At 38.0% G+C, this 22047-nt stretch overlaps 1 protein-coding gene across 5 annotated transcripts; it reads right to left on the reverse strand.

The window, feature by feature from the left end:
- Window positions 1-870: 870 nt before the first annotated feature.
- On the reverse strand, window positions 871-21027 carry LOC133459433 (histone acetyltransferase KAT5). Of its 5 annotated transcripts, none has more exons than XM_061739346.1 (17): window positions 20945-21027; window positions 20798-20864; window positions 18482-18550; window positions 18077-18216; window positions 17086-17178; window positions 15646-15696; window positions 15134-15295; window positions 10489-10659; window positions 10330-10404; window positions 9237-9299; window positions 8744-8992; window positions 8043-8132; window positions 7795-7935; window positions 7570-7663; window positions 6616-6775; window positions 6449-6530; window positions 871-2429 (listed from the first exon to the last, which is right to left on the reverse strand). In XM_061739346.1, the coding sequence occupies exons 1-17, from the start codon at window positions 20972-20974 to the stop codon at window positions 2295-2297; spliced, it is 1872 nt and encodes a 623-aa protein (XP_061595330.1). In that variant the 5' UTR covers window positions 20975-21027; the 3' UTR covers window positions 871-2294. The 5 variants fall into 5 exon arrangements, with proteins under 5 accessions (XP_061595330.1, XP_061595333.1, XP_061595329.1 ...); XM_061739349.1 differs by having other exon boundaries at window positions 15227-15295; window positions 20945-21025; XM_061739345.1 differs by having other exon boundaries at window positions 10330-10407; window positions 20945-21025.
- Window positions 21028-22047: the final 1020 nt, after the last annotated feature.

Here is a 22047-nt window from a genome sequence, read left to right on the forward strand (position 1 = left end):
AAGCACTTGCTTGACATGCAGACATAATAAAAGGAGTTATCTTTGTTAGGGATCTGTCAGAGACTTAAACCTCCCGTTGCATCTGTAAATTCATTGGTGCCTTTATCATCTTCAATTTAAAATAGCAAAAATGTGAGGTGGGGCTCCCTTTAGATCAGTGGTCCTCAACCTTTTTTCAGTGATGTACCCCCTGTGAAATATTTTTTCAGCCAAGTACCCCCTAACCAGCGCAAAGCACTTTTGGTTGTAAAAAAAAAAAAGACCTAAAACAGAGCACTGTGCCATCAGTAACTGTTTTATTAAACATAAAAATATTGCTGCTACGCTTCAACCACGACTCCATCGTTGGTCCAAGTGATTGACAGGGGAAGCCAGGTGATTGACAGGTTAGGTGGAACCATCCTGATGGGGGAAACTGCGGTTTTAGGATAAGTTGAATAGCCTACTCCTGAAGATAAAATTCATTTTATGAATTTAGACTTATATTTTCCTCAATTATTTATGAAATATTTATTTTTAAAGGGTTTTTGCATGGATGCGACTTTTTAAATATATGTATATTTTAAAATCTCACGTACCCCCATTTGAGAACCACTGCTTTAGATCATACAGGATTATTATCCCGCTGTAATGCTCCTCCTCATGCCAGACCCTGCATTTGTTCGTTTTGGGCTGCTGTAAAATCACCTGCTCCCCTGAGACGTCCATCAAGTCCTGCAGGATCCACATTTCAGCCCAGTTTCCATCATCAGGCACAAATCCAAATATTGAAGCTGCTTAAATTCTGTATGATTTTTATCACCTGCATGTCTCGCACAACTCCCATGATTCTCAATCAATATAAAGAAGCAAATATACACAAAGACAAGGTTTTGAATGTAATTCTTCTTTTTTTATAAATTCAACAAGCTTTTCATATCAAACGTTCAAATGACAGTCAAGTGTGTTTCACATAACATATACCAAGTTATTTCAACAGGGCAATTCACCATTTTCTTTACATGTAAACATAAAAACACAAACAGAAGGTCAGATACCACTTTTAGGTGTTTGTTGGTTTTTGTGCAGCCTGTTAAACAACAGTGTGCTTAAAAAAAAGGTTTTTTTCTATACACTATATTTACATTCCTCTAACAGTTCAGCATGGCTTCTATCTTCAGTATGTACAGTCAAAGGGAACGCGGGTTCGACTCGGGGTGAAGGATTCTCGTCACTGGTTATGAGGTAAAATGATGAGCGATAAAGCGCTTTAGCCATTTCAAAAATAGAGTCAAAGCAGGACGATGTAGGGGAAATACTTCATTGTTCATGTTCCTTGTTAAACAACTGTTTGCATGTAAGTTTTGATGTTTGGCTTTTTTCCCCCTCCCAAGTAAAGATTACAGGTAAGCCATATATCAATAAGCTGATGCTAAAAGCAGCATCAACAATAAGAAACTACTGGACCAAACCTGTTCTTAACATTTAGGCACTAGAAAAGGATAACTGGATTTTTATTGTTTTGACTATTTGAAAAAGCAGGAAAGTCCGTCCCATCTGAAAACGTATCTCTTATTGAAAACAATTCAACCACTTTTTTCTGAAAGAGGCTTTGAAGCTTTACAATTCATACAAAGATCGGCATGTAAACCACATGACTTCATTCTGAAGTGCAGCCCGTGTTCGTTGGTCAATACGAGCTGTGGATGCGTCACATTTCCATCATGAGTTGTCGTTTACTAGGACTTAAGATGAAAATCTCAGGGTGGATTTAGTCAGAGTTAAGTTAGCCAATCAAGTCAAATCTCTCACCTGGAAAATGTAACAGATGCAGACAGATTTTTTCTTAATTTTTGTTGTCAAAAGCAATGACACAAAAACAGACTGACCAAAAAAAAAAAAAAAAAAAAAAAAAAACTTACTGGAAAGTTTAGAAACCTTTAGCTGTAAACCACAGAAATCCTGCTAAGAGGCTTCTTGGTTTCCAGTTTTAGGTTTTTAATTACACCACTGAACAGAATGTCACTTTTAATGCACCGTTTTGGTCATACCATCTTTTACACAGTAGAGTGTGTGATATTTTTTGGCTGTTACTGTTGGGAACTCCCCCAAGTTTGACAACTTTATCAATTCACATGACATAATGAGTGTTCTCAATAAAAGCTTATGCATCTGAAGCAACTCAGTGTTCACTGTTTATCTGAAGAGGAGCCCTGGGAACGAGATAAAGACCAAAAACCTTTATCTGATCCAACATCTGCTCGCGTGTGCTGTCTGGATGTGGAGAGGATAAACGGGTAAACGAGGCCGGGGCTTCACCACTTCCCTCTCTTGCTCCAGTCCTTGGGAGTGAAGTGAAGGCATTTGGGATCGATGCGCAGGTGCCTCTTCTGCATCGCCTTCTCGTGTCCCTCCACGATCTCCTCGGAGAGAGTCAGGATGTACTGACCCTGGATTTAGGAGACACAACGGTTATTTATTTCAGATTAATTTGTTACAAACATTGCAAATGCAATGTAAACATTTTAGGTAGTTGATACAGAACACTTAATGATAGTAGCTTTTAAATTTAATATATTTATAAGTTATTTTCCCTTTAAAAAAAAAAAGTTTTACAAAAGATCATATCTGGGAAGCACTAAGCTACGGTGGCCGAGACCCGCCATTGCTGAAAATTAAAGAAACGCTGCAAATAAAAATAAACGCTGCTGCAAATAAAATAAACGCTTTGCAAATAAAATAAAAAAACAACGCAAATAAAAAAGCTACAACGGAAGTGAATTACCGGGGACTATTTTTGCTGATGCACCAGTGTTTTTTACGTGAGAGGAGAAGAAGACGACGAAGAGGACGTAAGTGAAAAGGAAGAAATAAGAAGAGCGAGGAATAAGAACAACGAACGAGAAAATAAGTGAAAAGGTTAGTGTTCAACGTCGCTAGTATTGTGACGTATTTGATTGTGTGATCTAAACGAAGAAGACAACAACACTAAAGATGTAGAACCTGGAGGAGATGATATATGTGCTGCTGGGTCTGTGGCTTGTGTTCGATATCAAGTTAAAAAATGAGAGAGAGAGAAGCTTTTTTTTAAAAAATTATTTGTGTCGGCGCTGCTGAAAAGTCAGCTGGAGCCGTGAGCCACCAGGTTTATGAACATCTGCACCTCAGAGTTGGATCACCAAACAGACTTTTGCTGCCGTTGCTGGTCGAATTAAATGAACAAGAAGCCGTCAGAGTTGCTCTTTCTCTGATTTCCTCCTCCTGACTCAGACGTCTGACTCCAACCCCCCGACCAATCGGCGGTCTGTAGTGTGATGATGTCAGATACAGCCGACTCAGCTGCTTAGAACCTCGGCAGAATAGATACAGGAAAAGTATCTACTCGGCACATTAGACCCCTAGTGGGAAAGGGAAAAACCGAGTGGAGTCAGGCTGAGTAGGTATTAGTGGAAAAGCCCATAACTGTGCAATGCCAAACCCACACAACACAGCATCTCTTTTCAATATAAATCACGGAGAAACACCAAGACTCAGTTAAGAAAGGACAACAGTGGACAACATCCAGCATGTTCTTTCTGGCACGAAGACGTTGAGCTTTGTTTGAGAGACTTCAAGATGATGCATCTCATGTTTATCTCCATGTCACAGAAGACACCCCCCCTTTGTTCACCAATCAACTACTTGGAGTGTTTCTGGCCTAACCCTCAGTATCATGCCACTAGATTCACCCTCTACGTCAGGGGTTCTTAACCTTTCTGACCTTGGGGCCCAATTTTTTCAGTACAGAGTGGCCCGGGGCCCGTTAAATATTAACACTGTATAGCAGGGGTATTCAACTTTAAGAGGTCCATTTAGAGAACATTTACTCAAGCGAATGTCCAGAACATCATAATATATATATATATATATATATATATATATATATATATATATATATATATATATATATATATTCAAGTAGCTTCATAGTTGTATCAACATCTGCATCTGACTGTTATATTAAAAAAGTACATATTTGCCAATTAACATGTGTAACTTCAATTACACATATTTTTCCCTTAAAAATAAAATAGATTTTATTTTATTTTCCAAATGCTATCTTATTTTATTTCTTTACCAGCAGTTTGAATTTCCCCTTTTCTTTGTTAATTGTCTCAACCCCTTTTTTATAATAAATGAATATAAACACATCTTAACAATTGAACAGTTTTGCAGTTTTTCTTTCTTCCCCTTAATCTTATGCCCTCACTTTCTGTCGTTCAGTGAGAGAACTGAGCTCTAATTTCTCCTGCCAGGACTTTAAGTCTGGGCTGGATGGTGTCAGGTTCTCATGCACATGAGAAGGTGCTCATTGGTGAGCCTGGAACGATATTTAGTTTTAATTATGTTCATTGTGGAGACGTGTCCGATGCTTTTGCGAGCCCGAACAACAGTCCAGCCCACACATCTACATCTACAATCCTTCAGCAGTAACGACGGAGCCCGCAAGCCCGAGCGGCACCGACCTCCCCGGCCGCGGGGACGCATCAGGATAAATGATCACGCCGCGCTCGCTCGCTCGCTCTGGGCGCAGACCCAAGTAATCGATCCCTGATCCTGGCGGATCTAAACCTACTCTGTGCAAAATGAAGGATTTTCTCTATAAAGACACACCATTTCTCTTACTATTACACGTACAGCTAGCTGAGGGTTTTCTTCTCCTCATTTGGTCGGGAGTTGCTATGCAGTCCCGCGGCCCTCGCGGCCCACAAGTACAAAACTGATTTTTTTTTCGCGGCCCACTAGATGGCGCTCGCGGCCCACACTTGGGCCGCGGCCCGATGGTTAAGAATCACTGCTCTACGTCATACCCATGGTTTTGATACCCACATAGAGGGGTGTTAAAAAAAAGTGCCTGTATGTTTATTTTTGTGTGGTTTGCATTTTTTGACGATGGAAGCAAATGATTGTGTAACATTCTGTACTGAATCACACGGCATTGCACTGAAGAACCCTGGCTTTAACACATCTAGAGGGTTGGGAATAGGGACGCCCCGATACCGATATCGGGGCCGATACTGCTCTCATATACTCGTACTCGCAAAAATTCTACGATACCACGCACCGATACCACTTCATTGTTGTTGTAGTTACTGGTTAGTGACTCTAGGGGGAGATGTTCCCGGGTGAGTGTGCAGCCTGGCGGCGGAGCAGCCGCCGCTAGTCGGCTAAGCTCAGCGTGGTGATGAGAAGAGAGTGATACATGAGTGGGACTGGCAGCGCCGTTTCAGGCAAGATAGCGACAATTAATGCAAGCGGGACGTCAGCAGTGTGGACATATTTCAAGATAAGGGACGATGACAGAAGCAAGGCAGACTGAAGCTACTGCTGCTAAGGTGTCAAGAGGAGGAAAGGAGAATACGTCGTTTAATATCAGCAACTTGATAAAACATCTCAAGACGCATCATAAAGCTGAGTATATTGAGTTTGCTGATGCTACTGCAAGAACACAACAGCCAACATTAGCTCAGGTTCTGCAAAAGCGACAGACGATGGCAAGAGACAAGAGACGACCCACGGCCGTGTTGAGACTCGGCGGGCTGTCGGCGCGGCGCCTGGCTGGGGGGCTGACCGGCCGCGGAGGAAAACCCAGCCGGCTGAGTTTTGTTTCAAATAGTTATTCTATTAATGACAAATTACCAGAGCTTGAAAAGATTTGGCATCCTTTAATCTCTTTTCTTGAAGGAAACTGACCTGTGCAGTCTGTGGGTGGATATGGGAGGGAGAATGGGTGGGTATTATGTGTGCCTTGGCTTTCGTTTTTTTGTTTTCCCTTTATTTTTTCATGTTTTGTTTCCTCAGGAGTTATTCTCGCAGCTCGGTTTAGACATTTGTAGAATTTATTTTTTCTTTTACACACAATCGAGCCCAACTGTGCTTTGCTCCCTTTTAGAGTGTTTTATTTTTTATTATTTTTATTTCATCTACTGCTCTCTATTGTTCATTTTTTGTGTAAAAAAAACAACAACAAAAAACGATCATATGTCTAAAACTGTTGCAATTGAAAATTATCTGTTCAATAAAAATATTTTAAACAAAATAGTTATTCTACTCATTTTATTTATTTTAATTGAATGTATCTGTTGCAAATAAAACCTGTATCTTCCAATTCATTGCATTTTTAGCCTAGTTATTTTTGTGGTAGAAGTATCGTATCGGTACTCGGTATCGGCAAGTACACAAATTAAAATACTCGTACTCGGTGTGAAAAAAATGGTATCGGGGCATCCCTAGTCGGGAACATACTGCCAACTTTGTCAGGGAAACTCCCTCGACATTCAAAGCTATGCACATCCCAAAAAGATGCAACAATAATCTTGTTGAACACAAAGTTCATGGCAGCAGTGACCTTTGACCTTTGACCTGAACCTGAGGAGTACAGGGAACAGTTTGAAGCAAAGGCCGTGCTGAATGAGTGCCGGTCTCTCACCTTATAATAGTTGATTAGGTTGAGGTATTGAAGCGTTGAAATAACGTCCTCTTTCTTGACACTGGTGATCTCACTGATCTCACTGTAAAAAAAAAACCATAGTATTTAAAAAACCTTTTTTTTTTAAATGATTCTTAGAATGACAGACAAAACCAAAAGTTTCATACTTGATAGTAATCTGTGGCCTTTCTCCATTGTCAGGTTTGAGGTCCATGAGAATTTCTAGAATGGTTTGGGACCAGTAGGAACGATAAGACAAGAGGCCGAGATCTGACAGCGGCTTCTCGGGCGTCCCCGTCTTCCCCTCCACTTTGGAAAGCTCATAACCTGAAACATGTGGTCATCACAATATTAGGAATGGGCGATATTTAACCGTTCACGATAAACCGCCAAAAAAATTCCCCACGGTAAGAATTTGTCATCTCGCGGTAAAAACGATAAATTCCCGTTGATGACGTTTTTGTGTAAAGCTGATTTATGGTTCTGTGTTAAATCATGAAAGGAAGGAAGGAAGGAAGTAAGTAAGTAAGTCTGTCTGTCTGCAAAAACAGAAGGTTTTATTTTTATTAGAAGAGGTCATCACTGATTGGATTTTATTTTCAGTGAACTTTTATGTATTTGTCCTGTTTCTTTATTCATCAGGTTGTATTTTTTTCTACTTTGTGATTTTATAAGTTAGGAAAACTTGAAGGACAATGTTACTTTTGCCGTTTGCACTGTTATCCCATTGTTTAAGCCATACAGTTTGAATAAATGTTGAATCTGTTCTTACATTTCAAACTTGTTTCATTTGAGTCATTACAGTTTTGCAGTACAGGTGTACTAATTTAATTGGTTTTTAATAATTCAATTTAATTGGTGTAGTTTAGTAGCATTTATTATTCTTTTAGAGCAGTGTTTTGGGGGCTCCAAAGACTGAATGTGGTGATAGATTTAAAACGGTGGAGTTGAATTGGTATTTTTTTTATCGTTATCGGGATAAATGCCAGAAATTATCGTGATACATTTTTTAGTCCATACCGCCCATCCCTACACAATATTACCATTCACAAAGACATTCAAAAATTCACTGACACAAATATGCTCCAACAACATTATGTACAACTGTTTTCAGTACTTACTGAATTCAATTAGCAATTTCCCATAACCTCTCCGCTGGTAGGGAGGCAAGGTCAGGATGCAGGCAACATTATAATCTTCAGTTGACTCCTTTTCCTGCAAACAGGGAACAACAAAGTTAGGCTTTGGCAACCTTAGGTGAGATACACAGCCATTTCCGGGGGATTACGAAGGGACTGCGCACACAGTTTCCGCTCAATTCCAAATTCTGTCTGTAAACGGTGTACCTTAGAGAAGTAGCCGACTATATGGAACCCTTTGGAGTCGTACTCTGTCATGACATAGAATAGGAAGGGATCTGTGTCGTAATACAACGTTTTGTGGTCCAGGAAACACTTTGCAAGTAAACACAGGTTCTGGGAATAATTCTGAATAAAAGAGACACATATGAGAAAAAGACCAATACAAATTTTAATAACAACAATACTAATAATAATAATAATAAAAAACTAAGAAGATAAATGCCTTCACTTACTTTGTTTTTCCTGCCGTCAATCTCAAAGAATGAGATGGTGCCTTTGCGGTAAATCTCATTCCCTGGAGGATGTCTCAAATGACATTTGGTCTGAAAATAATAGGCATAAAAACCAATGTGAAAAAAGTGACTGACGTGTGCATCAACTGGCTGCATTTGCATGCAGTCAATTATTCCCATACTACCCTAATTAATATACAGGACTGTCTCAGAAAATTAGAATATTGTGATAAAGTTCTTTATTTTCTGTAATGCAATTAAAAAAACAAAAATGTCATACATTCTGGATTCATTACAAATCAACTGAAATATTGCAAGCCTTTTATTATTTTAATATTGCTGATTATGGCTTACAGTTTAAGATTAAGATTCCCAGAATATTCTAATTTTCTGAGATAGGATATTTGAGTTTTCTTAAGCTGTAAGCCATGATCAGCAATATTAAAATAATAAAAGGCTTGCAATATTTCAGTTGATTTGTAATGAATCCAGAATGTATGACAATTTGGTTTCTGTAATTGCATTACAGAAAATCACAATATTCTAATTTTCTGAGACAGTCCTGTAATATTGCATTGATATTTCACATTTAATGTGATTGAAAACTGCTCAAATCATGTCTGCGTCATCTCTCATCTTGGGCTTGAGATATGAATCTTACAGCCGCGTGCCTAATTAAGATTTTTCAAGGAGATTCTTACCAAATGCCTCTGAAGACACTTGAGACTTTTTAGGTACTTGAGACAAAATTCACAGAGGTAGAGGATGGGCAGCGCCGTGAGCTCCTGTGGGTACGGAGAGAAGTACCAGGGCTTCAGTCTGTGCCGTCCCAGTTCTATACACTCGATATTCTTCATGCGCGTGATGATGTCGTCGTGGCTGCGGTCTGACACCAGACTGCCGGTCATGCGCGGTGCCGTCGGTATTCCGTCTGAACTGTCCTGGGAATCCTGGCAGCAAACACACGTCACACTGCAGCATTCATTCTCACTTTTTAGTCAAATTGTTACAATGGTGACACCTTTAGATTTTGATGAACAATTTAGATTCCAATAAGTAACACAAACAATTATGGATGTTGCATTGAGGATTAAACTTGGGTCTGAGGTAAGAAGCACCTTTGTTTTATTGGACCCAAACAGCTGAATTTACACAATACACAATTAATGGTCAATAATAGGAATTTAAACAGACCTCTGGTGGTGGTAGAAAGACACTAGCACTTTGAGGCTTGTTATACTGCAAAACCTTTATCATCTAGCAGAAAAAGACACAAAACCACAAGTTATTTTGGAAACTGAACAGGGGAATAAAACAAAACTTTTAAAACTGAACAGAGGTGAAAGCAATTGTGAATAAGAGCAGTTTTTGTACATTCCAGGTTGGGTTAATCACAAACCTGCCATAGACACCGAAAATAGCAAATCACAAATGTTCATTTCACTGGGGAGTGGAAGTACTGTTATGGCACATGAAGAACTCACTGGACAGTGATGGAAGAGGATGTGAGGTCAAACTGCAGCTGAGTGGTTTCATGGAGAAACTTTGAACCTTACTGTAGCTCTGACTTCCTAAGTAAGCCAAGTCTCTTTTAGTGCATAACTACAGTTCAGCATAAAACAGGTATATAATAAAGTCAAAATCGACTTTCAAAAACTGAAAGAGAGCCATTTTAAATTTGTTTAAAAGAATATCAAATATCCAAGACTAAACTTAGAAATATGAGAAGTCTAGGAAATGGAATAACGTATATGTTTTAATGTTTTGTATAACTGGCGTACCAAAATTTTACCAAGCCCTCTTGAAAATTAACGCTTGACAGAATAAAATGTGCAGAGGATGACTTAAAAAGGATAAAAAAAGACATCTCATAATGACACATAATCTGACTCGAGTCAGACATTAACACTGAAACTACTTTACAAGTGAATAGATTTCAGACAAACATAAATTACAAACCGACAAACTGAAAGTGCTCAATGGAAAAACCATTATCTGGTTGGTTAGACAAATAAAAATCAAACAATTTTGCTCCTTTAAGAATATTAAATATTGATGACTTCAGTTCTGTAACTGTTATTAAATTCAACTTCTTAAACTTCAATATTGGTTCACTCATTTCTATGGTTATACTTCCCTATAAAGGCACATGTATTTAAAATGACTATTTACAAAAGTATAGGCAATAAAACCAGGAAGCTACCTGACAAGAAAAATTGAGACACAAGTTATATGTTCAAAAAAGAACAAATTAATTAACGGTCAAGATGAGAATATAGTTACACACCTCGTCAGCTCCCCCACAGTTGGCTTTCCTCTTCCTCCCGGGCTGGGGGGGGATGAGGCGGCGAGCCGTGCCGTTCTGCTGTTGGAAGGACATGAGTTCATTGATAAAACTAGAAAACGCTTCCACTTAGAGACATTCAGATTGGAGTATTGTCTTTACTGTTGTTAGTGAAGAAAGCGGCTCGTGGTCTTCTCGGGACTTAAACGTGTTGGTCTCCCGCACACTAGGAAAAACAGCTGCTTGAGACGCCTCCGTTGAGCTGGGCAGGGATGGCACAGGGGTTGCCGGGGCAACCTGCGTCGCCAATGGAACAGTGTCTACTTTTCTCTTCTGCAACAAATAATATATATATCATTAGACATTTAGTTTAAGATGACAGAAAACAGATTAGATACTTGACTGGATGTGCTTCTTTTTGATTTGTTTTTTTTCATCTAAGCCTGACATGGTGCAAGGGCTGCAGTTTTTAGAATTCACAATATTATGATTAAAATCTGTATAATTCAGTTTGGAGTGTCATTTTTTTTGTACTGATAGAGCTAAGATTGTGTGATTAAAAGCCACAGGAAAATAAATGTAACATCTCTTGGATAAAATCTGGTCATGTCCAGGTTCAATTTCATCTGAAATAAATCACATCACATGTAAACCTGGTATTAAGATGTGATGGACATAGATGAGCTGTTTTGCATAAGTGAACTACCATCATCACTTAAGGAGAAAGACTAATCACTTTCCTCTCTTTTCATAAATACATTTGCAGCTACAGGCATTAACAACTCTTTTTTTTCATTATGTGCCGTTTGATTTCAGAGTAATACTAGCTCATAACCGAATCCCAGTTCTCCACCACCATACAAGAAATAGGAAAAAAGCACAGGGTGTGAGAATTAAACTAAGAAATGATAAGGTTCAAAGTGACTTGAAAAATGTTGTGTATATTGACACACTAAGATTCGTATGACCATACAGTGTTAAACCACCAGTTATGGAGCTGTCTGTGGTAAATCATGGACCCTAAAACCTAGAATCCTCTGCAGTTCAAACCTAAACCCACAACTGTATGATAAGACAAAACACATGTTAATAGCAGGTTTAACCCTCCGGGACACCTAGGCGCATTTTACGCGCTTTTCACTTTTCATTTTTGGATAATTTTGGCTGAGTTCATCCATATGGCATGAATTTTGGTGAGATTGTGTATTTTTATATGATCTTTATATTTCCAGCTCAGCTCCTACAGTAAGTCTAAAATACACTCTGTAAAATACAATTGTTACACTCTGACCCCTTAGCGCAAAAAACGCGCCATTGAAACCCATTCAAACTTCAATTTTTGATCTCGCTTCCATTAAAGCATAATAAATGCATTTTATTATATTTAGGTGTCAATCTGGTCTTTTGCCTTGGAATTGATCATATTTACTACTCTGAACCAGATTACCTCATTTTTACCATATTTGGCATATGGAGAAAAAACATGCTATTTCCACTGGATGGCACCGTCACAATTCACCCCTCCCCCTCCCTTCATGTGTGTGTGTGTGTGTGTATGTGTGCATGTACAGTTAGTATATGTGTGTGTGTGTATGTGTGTGTGTTTGTGTGTGTGTGTGTGTTTGTGTGTGTGTGGTGTGTGTGTGTGTGTGTGACCTTATGACATTATGAGCAAAGGCTTTCAAGTGCCACTGTTTTCATTCATTCACATGGTTTTTGTGCAGAAGTTTAAAGCCCCTCTAAGATTATTTTGTATAAATGCACACCACACACACTTACACAAGAGGTCCATAAACACAAATAAATCCAAACATGGGGCATTTTGAATCACATGAAAGGTGCAGCCATAGACAAACTCCTGCTTTTTGTTGAGTCGTTTACACAGCTGCGACTGCAGCCAAAGTTTATAAAAATGCAACCTGTGGAACTAGTCATTTCTTATTTGGCAAGATGGAGAGAGCCTATTGAGTGCATAATGCTTTGGACATAGCGATGGAGTCTGATTCTGATCGCGGGCAAGAGGAATCTGACACAGAGAACACAGATACTACAGACGAGGAACCGGTGTCTGAATCGTCTTCTGAGAGCTTGGATGTGTCCTCTGACAGTGAGGAAGATGAGACTTCCAGAAGTGGGGAAATTCAGTAGCAGTGAAATTTGCTTTCATCCTTTGGACCACCGTGGATCCCTCATGGCAACGGGGAAAAGGTTAGCAGAGGAGGCTGTTCATTGAGGAGCTGGGGAAGACTCTTGTGGCTCCACAAATGGCAAGGAGACGCCACCTCCCCGCACACCAGCTGCTTGGTGTTGGTGCTGAACTCAAAGGAGACCCAGGTCCAAGCTCAAGTGCAAGCCCATCCCCACACACCACCCAGAGGAGGAGGCAGTGTGTTTTGAGCACCAGCAACAAACAAGTCTGCTCCACCTGCAGAAAGTGTGACAGTCCCATCTGCATGGAGCACCACCAAATTGTTTGCAGCTCCTGCCTCACCTAAACTGACTCACACACACGCGCACACACACACCGGCGCACACACACACCGACGCACATACACACACCGACGCACATACACAGACGCACACACACACACACGCACACACATACACACACACGCGCGCACACACACACACACGCACACACATACACACAGAGTCTCTTTCTTTCTCTCTGACACAATTTTGTTGCTGTTATTGAATGTTATTGAATGTTATTTAGTCAGTTTTGATGTTCCTGGCTCACTGTTCCTGGTTCATTGTTCATTGTTTCACTTCTGGGTAAAAAAGTATGTGTTATAGCTACCTTTTGAAATGCATGAAAAATAATAGTGCATGAAGATCAATGTTGCTGCTCTGTGTTTCATGTGTTGTTCATCTAAAAACATGGCATCATGGCAAAAACCTGGCATTTAAAGGGTTAAATCTTTAAAAAATCATGAATATTTGATATCAATTATTAGGTCAGATGTAGGTGAAAGAAATTAGCTCAATTAAAGTAGAATATAATATAAATGTATAATATGTTTTATAGCTACCTTATGAAAAGCGCGGTTTTTGCGCGAAGGGGTCTAAGTGTGAGTATTTGACACAGCACAAAAAATAATAATGCATGAAAATCAATGTTGCTACTCATCATTGACATATCCCAGGCTGTAATAACCCAAAACAAAAAAATCTACTTTGCATGTAGTATATTGAAAATAATTCAATTTTTCTGTTTTTTTCATCTAAAAACATGGTGGCATCGTGACAAAAACCTGGCATTTAAAGGGTTAAATCTTTAAAAAATCATGAATATTTGATATCAATACTTAGGTCAGATATTGGTGAAAGAAATTAGCTCAATTAAAGTAGAATATAATATTAATGTATAATATGTTTTATAGCTACCTTATGAAAAGCGCGTTTTTTGCGCAAAGGGGTCTAAGTGTAACTATTTGACACTGCACAAAAAATAATAATGCATGAAAATCAATGTTGCTACTCGTCATTGACATATCCCAGGCTGTAATAACCCAAAACAAAAAAATCTACTTTGCATGTAGTATATTGAAAATAATTCAATTTTTCTGTTTTTTTCATCTAAAAACATGGTGGCATCGTGACAAAAACCTGGCATTTAAAGGGTTAAATCTTTAAAAAATCATGAATATTTGATATCAATACTTAGGTCAGATATTGGTGAAAGAAATTAGCTCAATTAAAGTAGAATATAATATTAATGTATAATATGTTTTATAGCTACCTTATGAAAAGCGCGTTTTTTGCGCAAAGGGGTCTAAGTGTAACTATTTGACACTGCACAAAAAATAATAATGCATGAAAATCAATGTTGCTACTCATCATTGACATATCCCAGGCTGTAATAACCCAAAACAAAAAAATCTACTTTGCATGTAGTATATTGAAAATAATTAAATTTTTCTGTTTTTTTCATCTAAAAACATGGTGGCATCGTGACAAAAACCTGGCATTTAAAGGGTTAAATCTTTAAAAAATCATGAATATTTGATATCAATACTTAGGTCAGATATTGGTGAAAGAAATTAGCTCAATTAAAGTAGAATATAATATTAATGTATAATATGTTTTATAGCTACCTTATGAAAAGCGCGTTTTTTGCGCAAAGGGGTCTAAGTGTAACTATTTGACACTGCACAAAAAATAATAATGCATGAAAATCAATGTTGCTACTCATCATTGACATATCCCAGGCTGTAATAACCCAAAACAAAAAAATCTACTTTGCATGTAGTATATTGAAAATAATTCAATTTTTCAGTTTTTTTCATCTAAAAACATGGTGGCATCGTGACAAAAACCTGGCATTTAAAGGTTTAAATCTTTAAAAAATCATGAATATTTGATATCAATACTTAGGTCAGATATTGGTGAAAGAAATTAGCTCAATTAAAGTAGAATATAATATTAATGTATAATATGTTTTATAGCTACCTTATGAAAAGCGCGTTTTTTGCGCGAAGGGGTCTAAGTGTAACTATTTGACACTGCACACAAAATAATAATGCATGAAAATCAATGTTGCTACTCGTCATTGACATATCCCAGGCTGTAATAACCCAAAACAAAAAAATCTACTTTGCATGTAGTATATTGAAAATAATTCAATTTTTCAGTTTTTTTCATCTAAAAACATGGTGGCATCGTGACAAAAACCTGGCATTTAAAGGGTTAAATCTTTAAAAAATCATGAATATTTGATATCAATACTTAGGTCAGATATTGGTGAAAGAAATTAGCTCAATTAAAGTAGAATATAATATTAATGTATAATATGTTTTATAGCTACCTTATGAAAAGCGCGTTTTCTGCGCGAAGGGGTCAGAGTGTAACAATTATTAAAGGTGTCCCGGAGGGTTAAGGAGGTAAATTCAAGTTGTACCGGTGTGGGGAGAGTTTTGCCTCTGGAAGGAGCTGTGGGAGATTGTATGTTGAGATCTAGACTTTTCCTCTGGAATGAAAATAAAGGAAGAGAAGGAAGGGGATTAACAACTCATGTTAATCCTCAAATTAACACTCAGATTTTATGAACAGTGAATTCCTATATAATGATTTGAGAATAACTAACATTAACACAGAAAAAAATAAAATATATATATATATTTTTAAACCAAATCTGAAAAAGTATGTGAACAAATAGTTAAAAGTCAAAGCTGAGGTGTCTTAGAATAATTCGTTCTGTATAAAATTACAAAGACTGGGCAGTTGATAGAAGTTTTCTTGTCTCCGTTTCTCTCAAACAAGATATAAAATGAGACAATACTTTTAATACAAACATATTTTGACATTGCATTGGATTACCTGTTTCTTCTGAATAGCCATTTCCGTGCTTGTATCTGCCCTCACACTCCCCTCACATGAAAAAAGCAAATACATGTTAAAGGGCTGACACAGGCCAGAATGTAAATACTAATGTAATATAACAATATATAATACAAAATAATCACATAAACATTAAAAACACATGACTTTTGATTTATGCATTTGTAATACAGTTTTTTTCCCCCTGATGCTTAACATTCCCTCTGGGCTAGGGCATATGAAAAAGAAAGTACTCCCCTCTTCAGCTCTTAAGGTTTATGACACAAGACATCATATCAAAATGTTTAAAAAGCCCCTACCAGGTCTTAAATTTGGATGCACACAACCTCTGATGAGAAACCACACGACATGATACTTTCTCACAGCATAGTCTGTCCTTATAGTGAACATACTGGGATATTCACTCCTGGGAAGATCAGCAACTATTTGATCTGGGAATGGTTTGCCTTCCGAGCTCATATTTCTAACTGCTGATCATGTCTTGCAATAACTTCTTCTCACTGGACTACTCTTTGATATGTGCTCACACTCTCTTAACTGCACTTATTCTGTAACTGACTATGTTTACTGCAGCTTCATTGTTTTCCTTAATTGTAAGTTGCTTTGGATAAAAGCATCTGCTAAGCGTAATTTAATGTAATAACTCTGAGTCGACACACAGAATGCAACTGTCTCAGAAAATTAGAATATGGTGATAAAGTTCTTTATTTTCTGTAATGCAATTAAAAAAACTAAAATGTCATGGATTCTGGATTCATTACAAATCAACTGAAATATTGCAAGCCTTTTATTATTTTAATATTGCTGATTATGGCTTACAGTTTAAGATTAAGATTCCCAGAATATTCAAATTTTTTGAGATAGGATATTTGAGTTTTCTTAAGCTGTAAGCCATGATCAGCAATATTAAAATAATTAAAGGCTTGCAATATTTCAGTTGATTTGTAATTAATCCAGAATGTATGACATTTTTGTTTTTTTTAAATTGCATTACAGAAAATCACAATATTCTAATTTTCTGAGACGGTCCTGTAGAGGTGGCCGCTGTTGCAGCAGATCAATTAATCAAGTGCATTTTAATTACTACACCTAGGCACTACTTCTTATTTCCTGTGGAAATAGTTAGCATCTACATATGTTTTGACAGTACTACTGCATTTTGACTTAGATTTTGGTAAACAAACAATTTTGTGTATTATGTCTTGTATCTCTCATCCGAGGTTGTATTTACCTTATTCCACAACTTAGTACAAATTCGTATCATACCACAGTTAATATTGACAGAATGGTTTTAGAATATAAGCAGCTGCATTTTAGCCACTGTCAGCCCTCAGACTTTATTTGCCTAGCTGCAACTCTTTTTTTCACAAATACACTTATAAAAATCAACAAACAAATTGAGTTCCTAGTTAGTTTTACCTCAAGAATCGACTCAGGCATGTCTTTATCAGGGATAAATCTGTTCAGACAGTCACTAGCTGTGATGCAAGGTGCATTTCTAGAGAGTGGGTGCTGGGTTCCGGGGAGAGAAATAGCACAAATCAATATTAAAAAAGGTATCGTCTTATTTTATGTCCCATTGAAACAAATTACCCACTTCAATTAACAAATATATTTTTGCCCAGCTCTGGTTAATCATTTCTCAAGCACAGGAGTTTTCAACAGAATTGGATTCTAATTCTTGGCAGAAGCTTCTTGAATGAAGTTTCAATTGTCCTATAAAAGGCACTTCACTCCATGCTTTAATTGGACAGTACTGTGTGAGAAATAACTGAACAATATATTTAACTGCAACTTCAGTTGAGTCCTGTGTCTTACAGACAGACTTCCACCCCCCGATCTTGAACTACAGCGAGCAAAAGCTCCTTGCAGCTGGACTTTATGGTATCGTCCTTCTGCTCTGCAGCCATTCCAAGTTTAGTGATTTAACAAAACAAGGAAACTATTACCAGCCAACAATTACTTTGGCAATTAACATAGCAAGTTGCCCACTTCATCCAAATAAAGTCTGAGCAGCAAATATATTAATGATTAGTAAAACAGGAAATATTACTAATATCCTGTGTTCATGCTGTCTTCTGTCTAGGAAACCAAACAATCCTGCAAATAAACAAGTCATAAAATAAACACACATCTAATTATATCACAAATGTCACAATACTGGTTTATACAATAAATAAATATTAAAACAGAAATAAAAATAAACTCTGACTTTTAAATACTGTATCTATAACATACAAAAAGTACAACTTGATAGCGCTCCTTCGTGGATTAGTTTAACTTTTATCCCTATGCCAAACACAGATGGATAAAAATGCATGTAAATGTGGCATAAAGTACTAGACAAAAATAAAAAATGATGTTGATGTTGAGCTTATCTGAAAAAGAAAGTATTGTAAAATAGACTCACCACCACTTCCCTCTCAGGTGAACTGGGACGGGAGCCCGACAGACCATTCTTGGTTGGTGTTTTAGCTTCTTTCTTAGGAAACTGAAGCTTTTTCATGTCCAACCTGTCTGCTGTGACCCACTCATCCAGCCGCTTGTTGACTTTAGGAACAAACAATGTCATGAAAACAAGAACAAGTTTCCAATTATCAAAGCAAAATTATTTTTCTGAATTTGCACTCAACAAATGCTGCACAAATTGAAGAGGATGCAATAAAAATTTTCAAATTTGTCCATGTGTTTAGAGTAATTTGACTAAACAGGTACGAATCCTGAATTAAAGCTTGTGTTAAACAACAATTCACAGCCCAGACAGTGACAATAACATGGCACTGAAATAAGGAAGGCAAAATAAACCTATACTCACAGTCGATGTAGTGAACATAGTATAACTTTCTCGCCGAGACTTCCTTCACGCTTAGAATCTCAGCCAACGCTGCACAAAACAAAGAAAAAAGAAGAGAAGCCAAAGCCGAAAACAGCTGTAGTTACATCAATAAAAAGTGTTGAGATGCATATCTGAAACAATTATAAAACAGATCAATATATTTTTCACACAGGGCTAACATGTACAGCCGAGAAAAAAAAGGAAACATTATGCTGCAGCATACAAATGTGTGGCGGTGCCGGCCGTTTTCACCAAAAACCCAGATTTCCGACTTATCTGGCTGATGCTTTTCCATTCAAAATGTATTGAAAAGATCAATGAATGATTGTGCCAACAAATATTGAACACCTAATGATAGCATCTTTTTTTTTTTTTTTGTAAAAAATGCAAATGGTCACAGCTGAGTTGTGTCAACCATAAGACAAGTAAATATCAAGATTATATAGAAACGGTGTTGTGCCAAAAAGTGATTGCCTGCCAGAATCAGATTTCTTCTGATTTCTGGCCGCGGGAGCGCGCACAGCAGCCCGTTGAGCGATAGCGCTAAAACGTCAGATTTTCAGATTATGAAGCTCAAGAATGAGATCAAGTCATATTTAGGCAGAAACAACTTTTCATTAACTGTATTTGGCCTTCAATCAATTTTTGGCAGGTGAAAATGCCTATTTTGTGTTGTAATGGTCCTTTAAAAGAGTTAAAAGCAATCCTGTGAGCTCTAGTATTTATATTATGAAGCTCAAGAATGAGATCAAATCATATTTAGGTAGAAACAACCTTTCATTAACTGTATTTGGCCTTCAATCAATTTTTGGCAGGTAAAAAGACCCATTTTCAGGGGAGAAATCAGATTCTGGCAGGCAATAAAACTTAAATATTAGTATTTTGTCTTAGATGCAATTAAATACGACGACTTCAATCAATTTACTCGATGTGACATCCCTGGCGTGTCTCAAATGTGAGCAAATGACGAAAATAAAGGTAAACAACTGTCTCTTTAAGCCTGATTTATGGTTCCGCGTTAAATCGACGCCGTAGCCTACGGCGTAGGGTACACGTAGGCTCTGCGTTGGTGTAACGCGGGACCATGAATCAGCCTTTTAGATGTGTAAACGCACGGTCTAACGTAAGACTTCCCCTGTGTTTTTATTATTGTTATGGGATTTTGTTTCTTCAAAATGTGTCCTTAAAGGAGCCGTCTGTAAGAAATGGCCAAAACTGGTACTGCAGTCACTTTCAAAATATTGTTGAGCGGCGTGTACCCTCCCCCTCCTCCCCCCGACCAGAGGTTGCCAGGTAGGCTGCAGAATGCAGCAGGAACGTAGGCTGCCATGGCTGCGATAATTAGAGCCGAGCTGGCAACCCGGATGCCGAAACATGCTGCGTTCCATTTACCTCGGAAGTCGGAACTGGGAATGACGTCACAGCCGAGTTATCAGCGTTCCAGCTACAAAGTCGGTAAACAAGTTTGTAGTTCGCATATACCACATGAAAAATTTAAATTACACTATAGCAGCATATATATGCCGAACAATACTTGTATACGACTGATTTAATGTGACCAAAACTAGAATGAAGTGCTACAAATTTTTACAGAGCTCTCTTCTACTGTTTACAACTGGGGCAGCCATCTTGGAATGTGAACTCGGGGGTGGTGAAGACTCTCCCACTTTCCCAGTGGGAAATCCCACTTCGAGGGGCGTTCCAGTTGAAAAATCCAACTGGGAACTCCCCACTTCAGAGGACAAATGGAACGCGGCAACAATACTGACTTGGTGATTGGGAGATAGGTGGAGGGTGGAGCTTCAGGCCAAAACAAAAAATGACAACATCAACATCAGTTGAGGGCTGCAACTCCTCTTTTTAAACTGGAATATCCTGGCTTGAGTGCTGTTGTCAGTGACATAAGTATTTGAAATGAACATGATTTTTAAATGTCTGTTGACATATCGGGGTCATTTTATGATTCGTTTTATTATTGCTCTCACATACAGCTCCTTTAACTCTCCAGTTCTGTTCTGACTGAGTGAGAGTGACTTGAGGAGCGGCTCCAGACTGTGCCGGGGCCCCGCTGGCCCCGTAGCCGGGTCTCGGGGCTCTGGCGGAGGCCGTGGTCTCCTCAGCAGCCTCGGTCCTCAGCTCAAGGCTCATTTATGGTTCCGCGTTACACCGACGCGGAACATACGGCGTAGGGTACGCGGCGACGCGCAACCCCTACGCCGTAGACCCTGCGTCGATTTAACGCAGAACCATAAATCAGGCTTCAGCTCCACCTGGAAACCAACGCAGCACACTTACGCCACTCGTCTTCGTGTTCCTGGTTTTTGCGAAGAACGGGTAGGCGACAGCCCTCGACGATCTCGACCTGCACAAAACAATGTGTTCATTTACAAGCTACGACCGGTCAATGTTTTCAAAACAATATTTGATTTTCCGCGAACCTACCGAAGATGAGTTGTCCGCCATTTTCGTCATTTGTGAGAGCAGAAGCAGTGCGTTGTGGGAAAATGCCGGTGCAGGAAGACCAAAGACGAAACACGTAACGAGACGGTTGTCCTACCGTCGACAGGAAGTCGGAACAACCAAACCGGAACAAGATTTTATAACTCGGCAGTTTTTTATCTTGCTTAGCGTGTTGTTTACTACAAATGTGTCTTTTTAATACATTACGCAAATAAAAAAATGTAAGTTATTGATGTTACAGTTGCTTAAAAAAAACAATAAAATAAGCAAATCACTTAATAATACATGTCTGACTCATGGAGTCATTTCAGCAGACTTTCTAAAACTTCGATTTACTAATAAAGTGGTGATACATGAGTAAGAAGGCATGGAAATACAACAGTTTGCAGGTGCAATATCAATTGTTCTCATTATTTTCTCTAAGCCACTTTATTCATTATTCATAATTCATATTTTATATTTTATATATATATATTTTTTTTAATAATCTTTAATTCTCTGTATATATCTTCCAATAATCATATTTACCTCATTCTGCTGCACCTTTCACTTTTGAATGTTGTGTTTAACTGGATTCCAGAAATAAGAGAATTAATAGAAAACTGACAATAGGAAAATATAATTATTACATTAATTTAATAGTTAAACCTGATAATGAACACGTCTCCAGACCAAGAAACTGTACAGGGTATGTGCTGTTGCAGTAACACATGTCTGGGGCCACTGTGTTGCTCATGATGCCCCGTCATCCCTGAAGATCCCTGGTGGGTTAGGAAACCGCCGGCAGGATTCTACCATAAAACCAAAATAAAATTTAAAAAAAACGTATGTGTGTATATATACATTTTTTTTTTTTGCATCTTTAGTAAGTACATTTAGTGTGTGTGTGTGTGTGTGTGTGTGTGTGTGTGTGTGACTTTTATTTTGTTATGTATATAACGCATACAATATATATTATTACAATATTTTTTTTACAAGTAAAGAAAATATGTGTATTTTATCATTTTATGGCTGCTTGTAAACTTGTTTTTGATCTTTTTTTCTTAGTTTGTTTTTCTATTTTCTATTTGGAGAATAAAAAGTTG

This window comes from Cololabis saira, chromosome 14 (genome assembly GCF_033807715.1).
Source record: "Cololabis saira isolate AMF1-May2022 chromosome 14, fColSai1.1, whole genome shotgun sequence".
NCBI lineage: Eukaryota > Metazoa > Chordata > Actinopteri > Beloniformes > Belonidae > Cololabis > Cololabis saira.